The 18,465-nt window shown below is 46.8% G+C and overlaps 7 protein-coding genes across 7 annotated transcripts in view; 4 read left to right on the top strand and 3 right to left on the bottom strand.

The window, feature by feature from the left end:
- The window catches only part of BT62DRAFT_987296 (uncharacterized protein), a gene marked incomplete at both ends in the record, with an annotated part of 4,119 nt that extends 1,684 nt beyond the window's left edge, over window positions 1–2,435 (top strand). Inside the window, 7 exons of the mRNA XM_043190060.1 lie at window positions 1,280–1,320; window positions 1,367–1,491; window positions 1,557–1,642; window positions 1,703–1,767; window positions 1,803–1,822; window positions 1,886–2,291; window positions 2,394–2,435. Coding sequence (XP_043039088.1) covers window positions 1,280–1,320; window positions 1,367–1,491; window positions 1,557–1,642; window positions 1,703–1,767; window positions 1,803–1,822; window positions 1,886–2,291; window positions 2,394–2,435 — 785 coding nt within the window. The remainder of the gene's footprint in view (window positions 1–1,279; window positions 1,321–1,366; window positions 1,492–1,556; window positions 1,643–1,702; window positions 1,768–1,802; window positions 1,823–1,885; window positions 2,292–2,393) is intronic.
- Window positions 2,436–3,604: 1,169 nt separating this feature from the next.
- On the bottom strand, window positions 3,605–4,971 carry BT62DRAFT_969272 (uncharacterized protein; the record flags this gene model as incomplete). The annotated part of the gene is made up of 4 exons (XM_043188937.1): window positions 4,776–4,971; window positions 4,466–4,724; window positions 4,006–4,352; window positions 3,605–3,946 (listed from the first exon to the last, which is right to left on the bottom strand). The coding sequence occupies exons 1-4, from the start codon at window positions 4,959–4,961 to the stop codon at window positions 3,605–3,607; spliced, it is 1,134 nt and encodes a 377-aa protein (XP_043039087.1). The 5' UTR covers window positions 4,962–4,971.
- A 1,776-nt stretch (window positions 4,972–6,747) lies between these two features.
- On the top strand, window positions 6,748–7,388 carry BT62DRAFT_165310 (uncharacterized protein). The gene is made up of 5 exons (XM_043179901.1): window positions 6,748–6,763; window positions 6,822–6,866; window positions 6,935–6,953; window positions 7,005–7,178; window positions 7,240–7,388. The coding sequence occupies exons 2-5, from the start codon at window positions 6,848–6,850 to the stop codon at window positions 7,280–7,282; spliced, it is 255 nt and encodes an 84-aa protein (XP_043039086.1). The 5' UTR covers window positions 6,748–6,763; window positions 6,822–6,847; the 3' UTR covers window positions 7,283–7,388.
- A 121-nt stretch (window positions 7,389–7,509) lies between these two features.
- BT62DRAFT_896889 (uncharacterized protein) lies at window positions 7,510–8,146 on the top strand (the record flags this gene model as incomplete). The annotated part of the gene is made up of 2 exons (XM_043183279.1): window positions 7,510–7,809; window positions 7,859–8,146. 2 exons carry the CDS (start codon window positions 7,510–7,512, stop codon window positions 8,144–8,146), a joined length of 588 nt encoding a protein of 195 aa, XP_043039085.1.
- Window positions 8,147–10,029: 1,883 nt separating this feature from the next.
- On the top strand, window positions 10,030–14,216 carry BT62DRAFT_932720 (uncharacterized protein; the record flags this gene model as incomplete). Its single annotated transcript, XM_043186407.1, has 10 exons — window positions 10,030–10,548; window positions 10,601–11,267; window positions 11,318–11,598; window positions 11,652–11,768; window positions 11,827–11,913; window positions 12,031–12,063; window positions 12,218–12,464; window positions 12,517–12,809; window positions 12,862–13,786; window positions 13,836–14,216. Exons 1-10 carry the CDS (start codon window positions 10,187–10,189, stop codon window positions 14,214–14,216), a joined length of 3,393 nt encoding a protein of 1,130 aa, XP_043039084.1. The 5' UTR covers window positions 10,030–10,186.
- A 628-nt stretch (window positions 14,217–14,844) lies between these two features.
- Window positions 14,845–15,979, bottom strand: BT62DRAFT_1024585 (uncharacterized protein). The gene is made up of 4 exons (XM_043178285.1): window positions 15,462–15,979; window positions 15,144–15,404; window positions 14,996–15,122; window positions 14,845–14,943 (listed from the first exon to the last, which is right to left on the bottom strand). The coding sequence occupies exons 1-4, from the start codon at window positions 15,540–15,542 to the stop codon at window positions 14,903–14,905; spliced, it is 510 nt and encodes a 169-aa protein (XP_043039083.1). The 5' UTR covers window positions 15,543–15,979; the 3' UTR covers window positions 14,845–14,902.
- A 116-nt stretch (window positions 15,980–16,095) lies between these two features.
- Window positions 16,096–18,122, bottom strand: BT62DRAFT_932715 (glycoside hydrolase family 18 protein). Its single transcript, XM_043186406.1, has 14 exons — window positions 18,069–18,122; window positions 17,977–18,020; window positions 17,532–17,906; window positions 17,464–17,477; window positions 17,371–17,410; window positions 17,119–17,322; window positions 17,033–17,065; window positions 16,905–16,977; window positions 16,835–16,847; window positions 16,690–16,774; window positions 16,628–16,637; window positions 16,365–16,577; window positions 16,279–16,301; window positions 16,096–16,218 (listed from the first exon to the last, which is right to left on the bottom strand). Exons 3-14 carry the CDS (start codon window positions 17,718–17,720, stop codon window positions 16,159–16,161), a joined length of 957 nt encoding a protein of 318 aa, XP_043039082.1. The 5' UTR covers window positions 17,721–17,906; window positions 17,977–18,020; window positions 18,069–18,122; the 3' UTR covers window positions 16,096–16,158.
- Window positions 18,123–18,465: the final 343 nt, after the last annotated feature.

The raw sequence follows: 18,465 nt of genomic DNA, 5'->3' as shown, positions 1-18,465 counted from the left end.
GCGATTATCCCACCTCGAGAGCTTTTCTATCTCGTCCTCGGCGTTTAGTTCCCAGCTGAGTGACCTTATGCTAAACCCGAGAATTAGTGGCCTCTCCTTCAGTCATCTCCGTGTGTTTTCCATCTCCCTGCAAGATAGCTCGGATATTCCCTTTGTCAGTGCGATCCTGAAAATGGCGTCCTGCACACTGGAGGAAGTTCATCTGATGCATCAATGTATGTTCATCTGACAGTTGCCGACTCGCGTCTCACATATCCATATCCAGCTTTGCGCCCAATATTATTGGACAACCTCAACATCTCCTGTCTCCGAAAAGTTACCATCACCTTCTCCCACCCCATATACCACGAACGCCACTCCTCGACGATCAAGTCGTGGGGTAAATTGTTTGATAAACGCGCCAGCGAGGTGGAGGAGATCGTTGTGCGTACCGTCGTGTCAAGCCCCAGTCTCTTTGGCCATATGGACTATGGTGTTTGGTCAGCGTGGGATGCTACCCTATCGGCCTCGAGATCTCGGCTTCGGAGTTTGCTTTTTCAGCTGTTTTGCACCCCGATGCAGGCCAAGTCCATGGATGCGCTGCAGCAGGGTATAGAGGACCAGTTTCCGGTATTGAGAAGTCGGTCCTTGTTCCGGGTTGAGGTGAAGAGCAGAATTGATGCTGAATCTTTCATGAACTTGCTGCAGCCATAGCGTATCGCAGAGGATCCTATTAACTTGTTAGTGCTGTAGTAAACCCATTGTTTCTCACACTACAATGCTGCGTACAGTTTTGAATGTGGTTGTTGTATCTTGCTGGATGTCCTATTCAGAGGAGAGATGAGGGGTTTTCCGCCGTAGCTAAATAAAATTTTTAAAAAATTCAGAAAAAGCTTGAACCAACGACATAGAAGCACTGTGGGTATACCACGGTCCCCGTCGCGCGCGTCGAAGACACGTGTCAGAAACAAACATCATCCCCGACGATCGATCATTTCACGCTTTCCTCCGCTCCAACAACATACAGACAAGGATGCTTTCTACAATATTCTCTGCATTAGTGTCTCGCTTGCCATGCATTGTGCTAGATAGTCCACCGACACAGCTTCGCGTCATATCCCAAAAGGCGGCTTGCCGCCGGAATGAAATTGTATATCAATGCTATCCCTGCGAACTTTCTGCCAACTGGCACTGCTGCCTTCTACCTCCATGACAAAGGCGACAATTCTACTCCTTTAGCTGTATCTTGCATCGTTCATCCTATCTAAGGAGATTTCCGAGCGTGGTGTGCCTTCTGCAGGCTATTACAGTCCGGCCGACAGTGGGGGGTATATGCTGACGGTAGGGATAAGTCCCAGGATTCAGCGTCTCAAAGTCTGCGCGGAAGGTTGTACGTCAGACGTACCCAGACGGCCAACGGGAGCCGGTGAATGCTATTATGTCGGGAAATTCCGACCAAGTTGTTCTCGCACAGCAATGCATGGACGGAGGAGGTCTAATGAACTATTTTCTGTAATTCTTGCATCCTACTCACTGCGCATCCCGTTCATTCCTACTTGAAAAAAAAAAAAAAACAGGTCTTTATCATTTTCTGGGGAATGCTTAGGTCAACATACCGGTAACTCGCAGCAAGTTGATTTGGGGGACGGCAATGGTTCCGTACGTTTTCAATTGGGTGGTGCTTTTTTTTTACAATGATGCGGGGGTTCATGTTTTATCAAAGGAAATGAAACAGCCGTGATGCGGTATAATTATGGCGATCCTACCTTTGGGTCTTGCACAGAGTCAGTCAAGGGGGGCGACCACTTTCGTACTGGGTTCAGAATGGTAGTGGGGCCGACAGGTGAGCGCTCACGCGTCGGTTCAGCGTCCAGCCGCTGCATCTGACCTGAATTTCTTTTTTTAGCGGTGCCGTTTTCTTGGCTATATCTTATGAAACGTCCTCAAGCGACAAGCACGATATCATTGAAAACGGGTATAACCTCGGCCGCGACTATGTTGTCGGCAACATCACCAGCTCCGAAATACCTACACTGTCCTTGACTGGTTCTACGACATTTTCTGGGTCATCGTCCTCTCAGGGCTATACATACAAGACCGATATCATATATGTTACGGGACTCCTACCAAACACAAGCACCGGTATCAACCATAACCAATCTGTGTCCAACGACGGCGCGGTGAACGCCGTGGATGGTCTCGTCGCAGTTTTCAATGTTTCTATTACAGGGAGACCTAGCAGTGCTAGTAACGAAGGCTCTGGTTTGAGGTACGCTCTTTCTCCTTTGCAAGATGAAGGCACCAGAACTCAAGTTTGTCGTGCTAGTGACCTCAGGTGGCCAGAAATGTCTAAAACATGGACATTTCTCCTTGGCTTGTTCATAATTTCCTCTATTGCTTTGTGACGCTGGAAGTATCTTCTACGTAAGATTATACTCTGGGCATTGACATTATAGAAAATCAATCGACTGGACCGACTGTGTATGTTCATAATACTCTATATTACTTACTCAATAAACTATTTTTTAAAAAAGAGAAATTAGGATTCTGACGCTTGCATACGATAAAGGCTAAGTATGTGTGTATCACTCGAAGAACGAGGAAGCCATCAAATACAGGAAACAACAAAAAATCAAAAAGGTAATGAAACGTTGCCCACTCGCCGGACTTGTATCAGAGTGTACACTGTACTCATTCTTGTGCATCCACTGCTACTCGCGGGCCTATCAGTGCTTGCGTTTCTCACGGAGTTCTATTGGATCTCAATGCTTCACACGGGGGGATGGTTCATCTGCATGATATTTCTTGATAATAACAGAGCGGTACAAATGTGTTGTTTACTGGTCGTACCCTTGAACTTCGCTGTGTCGTATCAAGCAGAGCTGCACTTGGAGTAAGGGTACAAAAAGGCCGGAGACACAGGAAATTTCGAAGTGGGAAGGGGTGGATGCAAGGTAGCAATATTCCTCAGCTGCCGCCCGCGTTGGAAGAAAGCATTGTTCCCAGGAGTGGCGAGCTTGCGCAATTGATCCTACCCCGCCAGGATGATGTCAGATTCAAAAAGTAACAACACATCAATAAGTATACCGAAATATATGGCTCATTCGCTCGGTACCATCCTTATCGACAGCGAGTTGATGTGTGTCTGATATACCGGGCCTATTACTGCGATGGTGCAGGGTTTTTGGGGGCTGAAAATTCAATCACATCATGTTTACCATGCACCATTGTACTTGCATGGCGCTGTATCATGATATCACACAATCAATCCACATTGACACGTTGGGTTTTACGTTTTTACGTCCCATCAGATCGATGTGGGAACTTCAACGTCCTGCTGGCTAGGTCAAGCCTCTCCGGCAACATCCCCTGAGATCGCCAGATGTCCGCGCTGTAATGAATCATTGCATGCACTTCAGGTTTGTCGAGGTTAAGCTAGGAACGTGAAAATACGGTGTGTCGTCACCTGAGCATTCAAGTCAAATTCAAGTGTTCACCTTGCGTAGCTTAGTGGGTCTTTTCGGACTCTGTACATATCCGATTTCCTATTCTCAACGCTTCACACTGGGAATAGTTAATTTGCATGATATTTCCTGCCGGTAACAGAGCGGTACAAATGCATTGTTTAGTTCGTACCCTCTGAACTTCGCTGCATCGTATCAAGCAGAGCTGCGCTTGGAGTGAGGGTATAGAAAGGTCGGAGGTAGTGATTAATTGCCGGAGACACAGGAAATTTCGAAATGGGAAGGGGTGGGTGCAAGGTAACAATATGCCTCAGCTGCCGCCCGCGCTGGAAGAAAGCATTGTTTCCAGGAATGACGAGCTTGCGAAATCGATACCCCGTCACCGAGTTACACAAAACGGCAAAGCGGTGCACGACCTCACTTATAGTCGGTCGTAAAGATGGTTCTTTTTGAATCATATCATCGACAAGAGGGACAAGGAATTGTAGTGGGGGGTGTTTGTGCTAAGAAGGAGAAAATGAACGCCAACATCACTGAACACTGACAAATGTGTACTAACCACAAGGAAGTCTTGCTCCAACATGCTTCCTAAGCAAAATATATCGGTGGGAAATGGATTGCAACGGTCACCCTCTTTCGAACCAATGTATTCCGGAACATAACGGTTGCCGCAGTTCGAGACAGGCTCGTAGGGTATCTCTGGAGGTACACAACGACGGGACATTCCAAAATCGATTATAAAATAACGTGGCCAATACTCTGTGCGAGTAATGTGTTTTGCCGATCCGGTGAAAGTTGCATTCCTTCGAGGCTTGACGGGATGAAACCCCTTCGGATGGAGTTCGCTGGCATCGAGCATGATGTTCAAAATGGTCACATCCCTATCAATTTGTCTCAGCGCAGAAGTGACTACCCGGAAAAACTGATTCCACCGGTGAGCAACGAAATGGCGATGCAGAAATTCAACACCCTGTTTACATATTCATTGAAAAAACAGTAAATTATAGTGGATCAAGGTGAACCATACATCCAGAACTTGTCGAAACTGGGTGAATAAAACTGGCGCAGCCGAGGCATGACAAGGATCTCGAAGTCCGGGTCATATGGGGACTGTAATACATCATAGATCGGTACACAGTGATTATTCGGATCCTCTGAAAGCGGAGGTGAAGAAATAAAGACAGATAATTCGACTTCTAATGGAAATCGAGACTTGGAGACTCTTTTAAGCATCACCTGCCTCCCGTCTCGGATTCGCGTTGCGTCCATAATATAAGGTGACTAGTATTGAATCAGTAACTCAGACGAAAGTAAAAGAATTGAATCACTGACAGAATGAAGCGCCCTCTCCTCGCTCTGGAACATTTCATAGTTGGTCTTCCATGGTGGCTTCCAGCTGGGATCAAACTTGCGACGAAGTCGGTAACCAGAATTGTCAAGAAATGGCTGGTGTTTCCTCCACCATTTTTCGCATTTCATGAACCGAAGATTTGGGGGGCCCAGGTCTTTGCCAGACATGATAGTCGGGGTGATATTCAGTCGACTGGATGCCACGTGTTTGATGCAGTTCAAAACTCCGATCGATGGTACAATGATCGTGTACCTAACAAAATCGACCACTTCACATCTTCTCTTTGAGGCTAGGAATGCCTCAAACAATGGCGTAATCTTAACACATGCATAATGATGCATGGTGCCCGCATGGCTGTCTAAATTGCTCCTGAATTAGGCCGGGGGCCCAACAGCTTGGCTGCAGGAATTTGCTTTTGAGGGACCAGTGTGTACTCCCCATGACTGCTTTATGACAGTTTTCTATCTGGTTAGATATAGGTAAAATACGTTTCAACTACGTCACAGCTCAAAGGCTATATAACGCTTGTCCCATTCAAGGGCGGTTATTTTGCTTCGAAATATCCTCAGGCCTCATGTTGGATCCTGAACACCTTAAACCATCTTTGCTTTCTACCACTAATTTTAAGAACGGCAACACTTTGCTGGCATCTGTTTCTCTAGAATATGCGAGGCATGAGAAATGGGACAATGATGCTATAGAGCAAGTTCAATACATTTACGAAGAGTAAATCGTCATCAATATTTCCTTCATAGTCCTCACTGAAACTTTCTGCAGAGCTGTGACACAAAGACAAGAAATGGATGGCCAAATGAACAATCCGAAGCGAGCCAATCTTAACGTGGCAACGTTGGTAAAATCGCGACAATATCGAGACAGTGCAAACGGTGTTCGAAGGACTGCGCTGGTAGGCGCATTCATTAGATATCTATCTATCCCATCAGTTCTAATTGAACCACGTAGATAAACACAGCCTCATCTGGCCAAGACCCGCTTCCTTTTAACTGTAAATCTCTTCATCTTGGTGTCCATGTTAGATGCTCATCGTGTTCAAGGGGCAAGATACAAACAGTGAGAGTCAATTTAGGCCTGAAAACTGCCCCATTGACTGTCGAAATGGCAGAATTCCCTTAGAGGATGTCTTTCATAGTGGTGACGCCCGTTTATTTATATCAGATCTTTTTCAGAGATCAGTTTCGGAGTATAGTTAGTCCCCTTCCAAAGCTTTGATGGATCTCTGGATATCGCTGATCGGTTTATATAGCACATAGATGAGAAAGCGGCTGGAATTCTATCAACTATTGATGAGTATGTGCTTTCTTCTGTCGTTAGCCGATTGATCGTGTAAGCGTCTGCAAGATCCATATCAAGAATCTTTGCCTCATGAACCGCGATCACCTACGGCAAAGGCAGGTAATGTGATGGAGTATGACCACAATCGCTCTCTCCCTGCTCTTCCTGAACAGCCTTGTCGGCCTAAGCCATTACACGTGGTGAATCCTGGAAATACGCTTTCTGGATCCAGCGATGGGGGAGGTACTACCCTGACGGAAGGTGTATATGTCAACAGTGGAACGCCTTTAACGTAGGTGCCTTGTTTCAGGCTCTACAATTTTCAAAATTTCTTCTCACACTTCATTAGTAGCTCCAGCTCCAGCTACGCAGCAGGATCTTCTCAGAAGTAAGGGTTATTTTATGTTACGGACACTGATCGACTAGGCTCGATGCAGCTCTACGGGGTATCCGGGAACGACTACCTCCTCAGGTAGAGCCTCTTCAGGGTAAATGTAACAATTACAACTAATCTCCCATCAGGATAAACACCTCAAGCTTTGGGAATCCTGGAAGGACGTCGTCAGTACATAGTCATTTCGGCTTTTTACCCGTCGGCGTAGCATTTACAATCTTTCAATAGCACCGACTCTGATATTCATAGCGACTGCGGGACTTACCATAGTGGCTCCACTCAGTGAGTCATGGACCATGCTCTACGGCGTCATCGTACCTTGACTTTCTGGGGCTGTTAGGCGTTTTAGTTCAGATAATAGCACGTATGGTGGCGGTCGCACCCAGTTGGTCTTTAAGTCCTATATCCATATAAGTCTGCTGAATTTCACTTTCCATGGTATCGACTATGAAGAGGGAAGTGACTCATCTGAGTGTGTTCAGAGCTTCTCATGTTCGCTTGCTCCACTAACATCCTTTCAAAGCCATGGTCACGGTCACCTTCCTACGGTGGAGGAGCAGTCGCACCACCATACATCCACTCCTGCCACGGCTGGGTCTAACCATGCCAAAGTCGCTCATCATCTGAGGCGGCCCAGCAATGACCAAAGTGCAATAGCCGGTCTCTCCAACCCCTCTGTTGATCCTCAGCTTAACAAGTAAGCTGTGATCTGATATCACACACATACAACGTCTAACTCCAATCGCCATGCAATTCAGATCTAAGAAGTCTGCAAAGAAGCGACATGTAGAGCAAGAGTAGTAGAACTTGCTTGGATTCCGAAGCCTCAGGAGGAGGAGGAACGTGATGGCCAGGTTTTGCTACTTCCTTCCTCTCAGCGAGCGGCCATTCCGCCGCCCCGCTCAGACGAGGAGCAGCCTGTATCTTCCGAAGGATCTACAGGTGAACCTGTCACCCTCAATACTTTCAAGGTCGAAAGGAAATCCTCTAGCAATTCATTTTTAACTGCGTTCTCCGAGACTGGCTGCATGGTAGGAAGTGATGGGAAGAGAAGCACCGACATTCAGCAGCTGTACGAAAAGATCGAAAAGATCGGCAAGGCTGTTCCTGCAGAAATTTTTGGTAAAATTCTCTTTGCCATCCTTGTGGTTGAACATAAGAGGCCCCTTGATAATGCAGCGAAGCCATTGAATCAGGCCAGGGCTTATGTAGACGCTGCCGTCAGGTTGCTTCAAGCTCATGGTATAACCGGACTGCCCGTGTTTGCACTCGCCACAAACGGCAATGATGGTGTAGTGTTAATGGCGTGGCACAGTGAAACCGCTGAGGTGTGTTTATTTTCCGATTCGAGATTTGCCATCTAATCGCTTTGTACAGAAAGTCTACCTTGTTGACCGATCAGTACAGCGATTTGATATATCGTCGCCCATAGAAGTGTTCCACTTCGCAACATTCCTCCTTCGCCTCAGAGATCATTATGTTGATCACTTCAAGGAGAACCCGGACCAGACCGAAGCAGCGAACAAGGCAGCACAAGAGATGGCAATGAAGGCAGAGGAGAAGCTGCGAGCGGCTAAGGCACAGGCAAAGGAGGATGGCCTGGACCCAGATAAAGTCGAAGTCCACATAGGCTGGGGATGGTGGAAATCCGCTCAGACACAGTGACCTTCGCATCTCAAAGAGTTGGGAAAGGAAGGGTTGAAATCACAGTTGGAGAAAGCAGCATAGGATCTAGGAAATTTACATTTGTCACCTTAGGTATACTTCATATGGTTTGCAATCTGTCGCATGTTTTTTATTTTCTCTTCCCAGTGTCTGGAACATTTCCAACTTGAAACCCTTTCGCATACCAGAGGTATCTCCTACATAAAATTACACACTGTCATCGAAGCTGGTGGTCATGTGGCTCCTCTACATGTCGAACCTTTCGAAGCGACTCATTGATGCCAATTTCGCCAGGCTCCTCGCATCGTTTTCCGACAATTCTGGGCCAAATAGCATGCGAAGAAATGAAAAAAGAGGCTTTTAAGATTCTGGGACCACAGCAAGTGTCGAGATGGGTGAGGATAGAAAGCAGCGGACAGGAAAATGACTACCTACCCATACCAATAGCAACTGTTTAACGCATGCAATGCTGGGATATGCAGGTAACGTAGCATATCATGTCTCTACGTCGCCCGTCATGAGTCTTTGTAGAAAAACACGTGAACATTCGGCTCTCTCGGCCACCGATCTCTGGGCCTTCGACCGTTTCCTCCAGCAATGGCGTGATATTGTATAAGCAGAGCATCTACATCAAGTGTTGGGATGCCTAGGAGGTATATAAGGGCCTGGAATGAACCTTTGCAGAAGGCGGAGAATAGAGCGAACTGTATAACTTGGAGGGTGATAGCGAAGAGTTCGTATCCATCTGCTTGCTTAACGCCAATGTCACCCACGTTTCATCATTCATGATCCTACCACGATGCAGCACCTTCAAGTCAGAAAGTTACCGCATATCAACTGTGGGCTGATTCCAACGTTAGTCTCTTCATCTTTTATCAGAAAACATGAATCATCTATCTCATTATTTTCAGCTTCGCCCATGAGAGAGCACTATATCAGGCTCAATAGTCTCCCAAAGAGGCTGCCATTATGGATGAAAGTCGAGACGTCAAGGCCTTACGCGGCTACTCTCTCGACAAACGTTCATAGACATACTCTTCACGGCACGCTATCTGTCTCAGACTTCAACAACAAATGAACAGCTTGTTTCATCCAGAGACACCGCCAGCATCTGTAGAGCAATTCCACTCATGTTGTGACACTTGTGAAAGCCGTCGAGGTGATTTTTATTCTTTTATCAATTCCTGGAACGGTTATCGTTTTGCGAGACTTGAAGCTTGAAGAACTCACAAGTTGTATATCTTCAAGAGTTTTGTTGTCAAGAAATGTTTCCATTAAACATTTCAAGTTGTCAAGTAGACACAGATAAACACAGTATTCGGAGATAGAAGAATGTAGTTGTACAAGGAAACTAACCTTTGACACGAAGGATAATCCAACTTATATTATTTAATTGCTGTGACTGAGAATCGCGGAGTCAGCTCCGTAAAGTAGCCTGAGAGCAGCTTCCTGGGTTCGGTGACAGAACAGTATTCCATCACTGCCCTTTTCGCCTTGTCGGCCTGGCCAAGGCAAACAAGGTCCAGAGAGAAAAGCAAGGGGTATCCTATGAGTCTCAAGGAGCTTGAAGAGTCTGAAGGACATCCAACTAGGCGAGTTAAATTGTCCTGCACAGTGTTGAGGCATGGTCGCATGTACTTGTTGAAAAGCATAGAATAAAATGGCCGTCGTCCATAACGTATCTGACACGCGAGCATCTCAACGTGCACGTCAAATTGTATCGAAATCCATAAAACAGCGTCATCCCAATCACTGTACAAGGTCAGATTTTTTCTTCTTACGTTTTTAGGAGAGTAAGATTAGGTAGACTCACAGAGGAATCGGCAAGTAGCGACACGATCACGTATCAACCTGCCCTCAGGAGCACGTGTTCAACAAGCGGGCCGTTGCAATCTCTTACAACTGCTGCTAATAACTTGTCATCACTTTGTCGTCGACGTTCCACTCTTCTGTCAGTAGCCATACCCTGGAGCTTCGGCTACGTTGCTTTTCAAACGATCCTGTTGACTCCTTTGCTGTTGCACCTCTCCAACCACTTCTATGCCTGCGACAGCAGCTCTCAAGTTGCACCATGTTGCCTTGGACTCGCACTGGCCTGTAGAAGTCCACCAGATTTCTAGATTCCTCTCAAAGTCGGTGCCTCGTTTTGAGTTTTCCAGAATATACCCTCGAATGACATCCTTGTTCCCTGACCTTTTCAACCAACTGGGAAGCGCTACACTGACAGACCTTTCAGCCGTGGAACCAGAGTCGCAGCCACTTCTGGGCTTTTTGGATATCATCCTAGAAACAGTGTCATCGCTTCGACGAATGCAACAGGACCCTCACCCATTCACCATGCCTATTTGGTCCACCCTAGTCCGAGCATTGTGCTATACATGCTTTAATGACGCCGAGATATAGTAAGTAGCGTCATATCTTGTGATATCCGCGCTTCTTATCCACTTCACGAAGTTACGACACGCCTTTTATTCTTCCTAGAAACTTTGTGGAATCTGTTTGTGATGGACACGCTCTGATGCTTGTTTCTTTTCTCTATGAGAATACGCTACTATCTACATCGCACTCAGACGCGGCTCCAGGGGAAAGCTTATCTCACCAAAGCAATGATCCTAAAGAGGATCCTTTAGAACCAGGCGTAGTTCTCGCAGACGAAGAAGGCTCAGATCGTGTCAGTGACAGTGATGCCTCTGAGGTTGAACCTGATACACGGACTTTTTCACCCGAATCGGACCATGCATTTGGGGGAAACATATTCGATGAGCCAGGCAGCGCTCCGTTTGGTGATCTCTCAGAGTCGGAAGAGTGGCCATGTCGCAACCTTTCGCCGTCTTCCAGTACTAGGTCCCTTGATATGTCGTTTCAGGCACACGTTCTTCCAGGTAAAGGACGTCGTACGGATGCGGTTCTTCCTGTTATCTGTATTGCAGATAGGGGGAACATTGTGGCTCTCGTTGCTAGTGTGGCCTACCAACGACGTGTTTGGGGGATTGAAGAACCTGTCGTGGGTGTAATTCTCACCCAGGATGGATTTTCGGCCCAGGTCATTCTGGGGTGGACAAATCCACCTGATGTGGATGGTGATTCAGAGTCTCCAGACGATGACATGTCTGATGACTTGGTGAGTTACTGGTTGACTCTCTGTTCATTGTCATGCTAATTATGTAGTAGCCAATGGTACATATTGCCTACTCTGATGTGCCTTGTGTGGCCAGTGGTGTCTTCAATCTGACCGATCCTATTTCTGCCCTTGCATTTGCGCAATTTATCATTGAGCTTCATGATCATTATGATAAGATTGTACTGGAATGTCGCAAACCCTGCATGCCTGCCAATACTCCGATTTCCTGGAGATCTGATCTTATTGATCCTTCACATCTTTCTGATTGGGAGAAAAGAGGAGAAGAAGTTGTTGCCACCTGGATTCGGAGTTTGAGAACAAGCAGTGTTGAGTGCGTGGATGCAATAGGCTGACTTTCAATATCATTTTCTGATTATCTGATAGTACTGACGACGACCCATCACCATATCCTGTTACACCCCCTCCGACACAGCAATTCCATCATGTACCAATGTTAGATCCAAATGAGTCCAGGAAGAAGCCTGTTCATGGGAGGCAGCTGTGTGTATATGTGATCTTTGCACTGACTACAAATGCCTGATCTGTCTTTTCTGGATAGACATAGTATTCCTACTGAAGCCATGATTCCGACTCAGAGCAAAAATGATAAGCATGGTTCCAGGAAAGGTTCAATGACCACATCTACGTGAGTTTGACCACTTCTAACAATGAGATCACTGTTAACTTCTTAGCGTAGAAGTTCAGCTCCGAAGTACGTGTATCCTCTACAGTTTTGCTGCGGCTGCCAACAGATCAATGATAGATCTAAGCTTTCTGGATTGAATGCCCCGTCGTTGTATGTCTTATCCTTTGAAACCACCAAAAGCTGACGAACGATATGTATGCAGAAACAACTCGTAATGAGTTTTCCTTGACTAATTTAGTACGTTCTAACAGTGTGCATAGAGTTCAGTCAGCTTCGATCTCGATTTATTCCTGCTCAAGGTCAGTCATCACTTCAATTCCCTTTTGATCTCTGACTTTATTTGCACTAGATTCGCTGGCAAAGTTGGAAATGGAATTGGGCTGACGATGCCACTCTCCATTACGACTTATAACTACGACAGATATATCTTCTCCGTGAGAGCCGCGATAATACCGGACATTGACAAATTCAAGAACCAACAACACGTTAATGAGTATACGAAACTATACGAATCTCTGACTTGTTTTGTGGACCCGGAATGGCAAAGTATCGTGCGTATAGATGACCGACCTGACTGTCTCAGACTATCAACCACTTCTTCAGGATCAGTTACCGGTAGTCGAAGGATCATATCTTGAGGCCGTCAATGATTGCTTCTGGGAGCAACTCATGACTGTCCGACAGAGATTGCCGGAGAGCAACGTCCAAAAAATAAACCCTTCGCATCAGACAGCCGTGTCTGAACGTCTATCACTATTCTTCTGGGTGACCCTTGGAGCGTTTTCACGTGGGCAGCGCAAGTCTGTCAACGAAGCAGAATCTCGTCTACAATGGGATACACTGCTGTTCCATGTTTTGAACAGCATCGATTCCGACGCTATTCACGTGAGACCACTGTAAGTTATATTTATTTTATACCTCACAACAGTCGACGTAAAGGTTTTATAGATTTGAGCGAACTATTTTGCTTTCTCGCAATCGCCTTGTCGATGAACTTCATTCCAAAAGCATCGAGGACATCCGAGCTAGTGCGATCGATCGAGCGAAGGACTATTATAATCTCTGTAAAGCTTCTCTTATCGCCAGTACCTTTTCAGGCAATCACACGGATCCGGACGTTATCGATATTCAAGAACACGCAGCTCTAAATGTCGCCCTCTATTTCTTACAGCAAACACCTCATCTTTTCCCAGAAACTGCGCGGGGACCCGAAGCCATTGTTCATCGCGCCAGCAGCGAACCACACACAGGAATATGTGATGCAGTCGTGGTTCTTACCGCTGATGAGCTCTCGTTGCCTAGTACGGACTGCAAGATACCTGAATTCATCACCGTACTGAAAGATGATGGTCCGGGTCTGTTTCCCAAGTCTCAGGAAGAGGAGGAACGTGATGGCCAGATTTTGCTACTTCCTTCCTCTCAGCGAGCGGCCATTCCGCCGCCCCGCTCAGACGAGGAGCAGCCTGTATCTTCCGAAGGATCTACAGATGAACCTGTCACCCTCAATACTTTCAAGGTCGAAAGGAAATCCTCTAACAATTCATTCTTAACTGCGTTCTCCGAGACTGGCTGCATGGTGGGAAGTGATGGGAAGAGAAGTACCGACATTCAGCAGCTGTACGAAAAGATCGAAAAGATCGGCAAGGCTGTTCCTGCAGAAATTTTTGGTAAAATTCTCTTTGCCATCCTTGTGGTTGAACATAAGAGGCCCCTTGACGATGCAGCGAAGCCGTTGAATCAGGCCAGGGCTTATGTAGACGCTGCCGTCAGGTTGCTTCAAGCTCATGGTATAACCGGACTGCCCGTGTTTGCACTCGCCACAAACGGCAATGACGGTGTGGTGTTAATGGCGTGGCACAGCGAAACCGCTGAGGTATGTTTATTTTCCGATTCGAGATTTGCCATCTAATCGCTTTGTACAGAAAGTCTACCTTGTTGACCGATCAGTACAGCGATTTGATATATCGTCGCCCATAGAAGTGTTCCACTTCGCAACATTCCTCCTTCGCCTCAGAGATTATTATGTTGATCACTTTAAGGAAAACCCAGCCCAAATCAAAGCAGCAAACAAGGCAGCACAAGAGATGGCAACGATGGCGGAGGAGAAGCTGCGAGCGGCTAAGGCACAGGCAAAGGAGGATGGCCTGGACCCAGATAAAGTTGAAGTTCACATAGATTGGGGATGGTGGAAGTCTGCTCAGACGCCGCGACCTCCACCTCCCAAAGCGACAGAAAATGCAGGGTCGAAATCGAAGTTGGAGAAAGTGGCAGAGGGGCTAGAAAATTTACATTTGTCATCTTAGGTATACGTCATGTTCAGGTGCGAAATTCATGGTGTCAGATTTCCCCTTAACAATACGTGTATATACAATACCAGTATTACATGCTATGGAGGGGAGGTAGGCGCATGCCTAGAAGAACAAAGACCATTACCCTGGCCAAGAGAGCGATCGAACGATGTCTATGGTTCGAACGAAACATAAGACTGAGTAAATGCTTTTTGTATCTTTCCGCTTGCATTTCAAGATGGCCGGGATTACTAGACTCGAAAACCCGGTGTGTCGGCCGCTGAGGGCTGGGATTCCGAGTGTCCATCGGGTTAGGTTTACCGAGTCTTGCCAATACAACTCTTCGCGCCGGTGCTAATTTATGTTTGCATAATAATATTTTCTGGATGGTAAAAGAGACGCAAGTTTCTTTAGTCGGTACCTTCTAAACTTCGCCGCGCTTTGTCAAGCAGAGCTGCGCTTGGAGTAAGGGTTTAGAAGGGCCTGAGGTGGTGATCAACTGCTCGAGATATTGGAAATCTCAAAATGGGAAGGGGTGGGTTGCAAGGTAACAATATGCCTCAGCTGCCACCCGCTCTGGAAGAAAGCATTGTTTCCAGGAGTGGCGAGTTTGCGCAATTGATACCCCGTCCAGATTTGTGGTAAAGCGGAGCACAACCTCACTTAGAGTAGGTCGTAAAGACGGTCCTTTTTGAATCATATCAACAAGAGGGACAAGGAACTGCAGTGGTGGGTGCTTGTGCTAATTTAAAAAAGCAATGAACACCAACAACCAATAAATGTTTACCGACCACGCAGAAGTATTCCTCCAACATGTTTCCCAAAGCAAAATATACCTGTGGGAAACGGATTGCAACGGTCACCCTTTTTTGACCCCTTGTATTCCGGAACATAACGATTGCCGCAGTTCGAGACGGGCTCCTATGGTATCTCTGGAGGTACATAACGACGGGCCACTCCAAAATCAATTATAAAATAGCAGGACCAGCACTCTGTGCGAGTGATGTGTTTCGCCGATCCGGTATAAGTCGCATTCATCCACGGCGTGGCAGGATGAAACCCCTTCGGATAGAGTTCGCTGGCATCGAGCATGATGTTCAAAATGGTCACATCCCTATCAATTTGTCTTAGCGCAGAAATGACCACCCGGAAAAACTGATTCCATCGGTGAGCAACGAAATGGCGATGCAGAAATTCAACACCCTGTATACATATTCATTGAAAAAACAGTAAATTATAGTGGATCAAGGTGAACCATACATCCAGAACTTGTCGAAAGCACTCTATGAGTTCCCCAACGGTGTCGAAACTGGGCGAATAAAACTGGCGCAGCCGAGGCATGACGAGGACCTCGAAGTCCGGGTCATATGGGGACTGTAATACGTCGTAGATCGGTACACAGTAAATATTCAGATCCTCTGAAAGCGGAGGTGAAGAAAGAACGACAGATAACTCGACTTCTAACCGAAATTCAGACTTGGGAGACTTGTCTTAGCATCGCCTGCCTCCCGTCTCGGATTCGCGTTGCGTCTATAACATAAGGTGATTAGTATTCAGTGAGTATGAGTCAAATGAAAGCCAGCGAATTGAATCACTGACAGAATGAAGCGCCCTTTCCCCGCTCTGAAACATCTCGTAGATGGCTTCCAGCCGGGATCAAACTTGGGACGAAGTCGGAAACGGCTGGTGTTGCCTCCACATTTTTTGCATTTCATGAACCCAAGATTTGGGGGGGGGGGGCAGGTCTTTCCTAGACATGATAGTCGAGGTAAGTTCCGACGCAACGAAGCTCCAATCGTGCTTTCATATGGTGAGCAATCCGTCTCGTTTCTTTCGGTTTTCCTCTTACCAGTGTCTGAAATGTTCACCAGTGAAAAATTCTTAAATACTATTATTACTGTGCGGGACGCAGGGACGTAGACAATCGCGGTTACACGTGTAGAAGAACCATTACCCGTCAAACAGGCCAAGAGAGCGAACGAACCGTAGAGATCCACGAGGCATCGGCATTAGGGTACTAGTGCAGTAAGCGATATGTTAAATGAGACACTGGCATGGATGGAAGGAAACATCGCACCTGCCAGACCATCGCGCCACCATCTATGACGGAGCATAATGAACAATTCATCCAAGTTTCGACACAAGATTGATTTTTACACGTACCCCAACCATCGTTCTTAGCGGTTTCCAAGCAAGTGGCCAACGTCGAGGTGTCCATATAGCCATTGGTCGCGTCGCTCGATGTGGCGGGCTTTCCAATAACCAGCTTCGAAAGATCGACACTATTGTTGGCGATCTGGAATAACGCGGTCTCTGGCCATGTACTCGACGAAGCGGTGAGCAAGCCATCACAGTCGGTGTACTCCGTAGCTCCTTCTGTGATAAATTTAGATCCCCTGTGAGGCCAATTGTAATCGGCCCCTTACGGTTGTAGAACTAAAACGGCATGAATGAATATCGCGGCAAAGAAGAAGGCTTTAAACCGAACCTGTATATTGTACCAATCAATCAGATCGCCTACTTCCTGGTGCACCTTGGTATACGCGCCGCCCACATAACTATTCGGCGTGAACCTAAGAAGGAGTGTTATAACTGAGTATATGGTTGACGCTCGGAATGAAATGGTAACCCACCACGGAGCGACGGCTTGGCGGAACGATATTATCATGGGAAATCACCGAGCAAGCACATTACATGACTCACGAGCGTGAGTGACGATATACTGATCCTGAGGCAAGTATGCACGAAGCTCAGAAGTAAAGCTGATCAACCATTCCTGTCCTCAAACGACGAATAAACCGTCAACGTTCAAAAAAATCAGACCAACCTACCTCAGCCGTACCAGCGTTCATAGCAGCCGTGTCCTGTATCGTTGTTATCGCGCAGACAATCCTCCAGAAAAAAATCATATACGCACCTCGTAGTCGACATCAATGCCATCCAGGCCGTATTCGATAACCCATGCAGCCATTGTCGCAGCCGTCGTATTAGGATTGACTCCTGACGTCGTAGGAATATCCGTAGAGCCGAATGCAGACACGAGAAGTTTGATTCCGGCTGCAGCATACTCGGACTTGATAGCCGTTCTCTCGTCCGCTGTCAACGTAGTCCATTCGTAGGCCTAAAAAATCTGAATAATCAAAAGAGACGGTTTATGATAGCGAGCTACCTTGTCCCATGCCCCCTCCGTGAGAAGGAACGAGAGGATGCTTCAACAGAGCTTGTCAGCTATGTGCGGAACAAAAGTCTTGTTCGAACTTACAAGACATTGTAGCCCTATCATTCTGTCAGTGGCGAAGGACGTGTAGTATTCCAGGAGTAGGTGCATACCTCAACAGCGTCCGCTGTGGGAGGACCAGTCACTCCCGACTCGTACTTGTCGCCATACACGACCCAGTGAGGGGCACTTTGAGTAGAATTCGCGCTGTCAAGGCCCAAAACGATCTGAGCATCTTGAAGGTTGGCCAACGCGGAAGCAGAAAAGCAAATCGCAGAGAGCACAAGAGGGTACAGCAACATCTTGGACGTAAGTTATGAAGTAGGGTTTCCTAGGTCTTTATAGAGGGGTGGATAATAAGACCAATTTCGGACAACAGCACAGAGCGAGAACGTGAATGACACCCAGAGTGTCCATGCCCAAGGTACCTGGGAATGGAACAATTGCGTCGCCACATGTACTAGAGCTGCGGATGGCAACGTCTTGCGCTGCGTCGAAGTTAAAGCTTGAGAGGTATCTTGAAGAGTCGAAAAAGAAAGGCCACGGGCGCCTACGCACCACGATCCAACATTCTATTTTAGGGTGGCTAGATCAGCCTTGTCCTGATGTTCGTATGAACAGTGAAACGGTAGTAAATTCAGTATACATACTGATACAGATGAGAAACGAAGCACACGATAAGAAACAACCATTAGACATCTCCTGACCGAAAGAAATGGGTCAGAGCGCACTCGACAATCACACTATACTACCGGCCTTTCTTTCCAACGTTCAGGCTTTTTTGCAGCCCTTCCGACCAATACTTCGGCATTGGTTGTTGATGATAAGGTTTCGCGTGAGAAGCATACGAAGAACCACTCACCTCGACGTTTATCTCTGAACCCCCAGTTTACCGGAATGATAACAAGTTCTAGCTTAATCACTATAACCGGCATAGATCCCACCGCTAGTGCCAAGGTCAAGAGGACCAGTACTATAGACCCCAGAAGTCTGATTACCATCTTGTCCAGCACCATATCCCATATGTCGTGCTGGCAGTATCTCCTC

This window comes from Guyanagaster necrorhizus, assembly GCF_019112545.1.
Source record: "Guyanagaster necrorhizus MCA 3950 unplaced genomic scaffold BT62scaffold_14, whole genome shotgun sequence".
In the NCBI taxonomy this organism is placed as follows: domain Eukaryota; kingdom Fungi; phylum Basidiomycota; class Agaricomycetes; order Agaricales; family Physalacriaceae; genus Guyanagaster; species Guyanagaster necrorhizus.
This window is presented reverse-complemented; position numbering and strand designations above follow the sequence as displayed.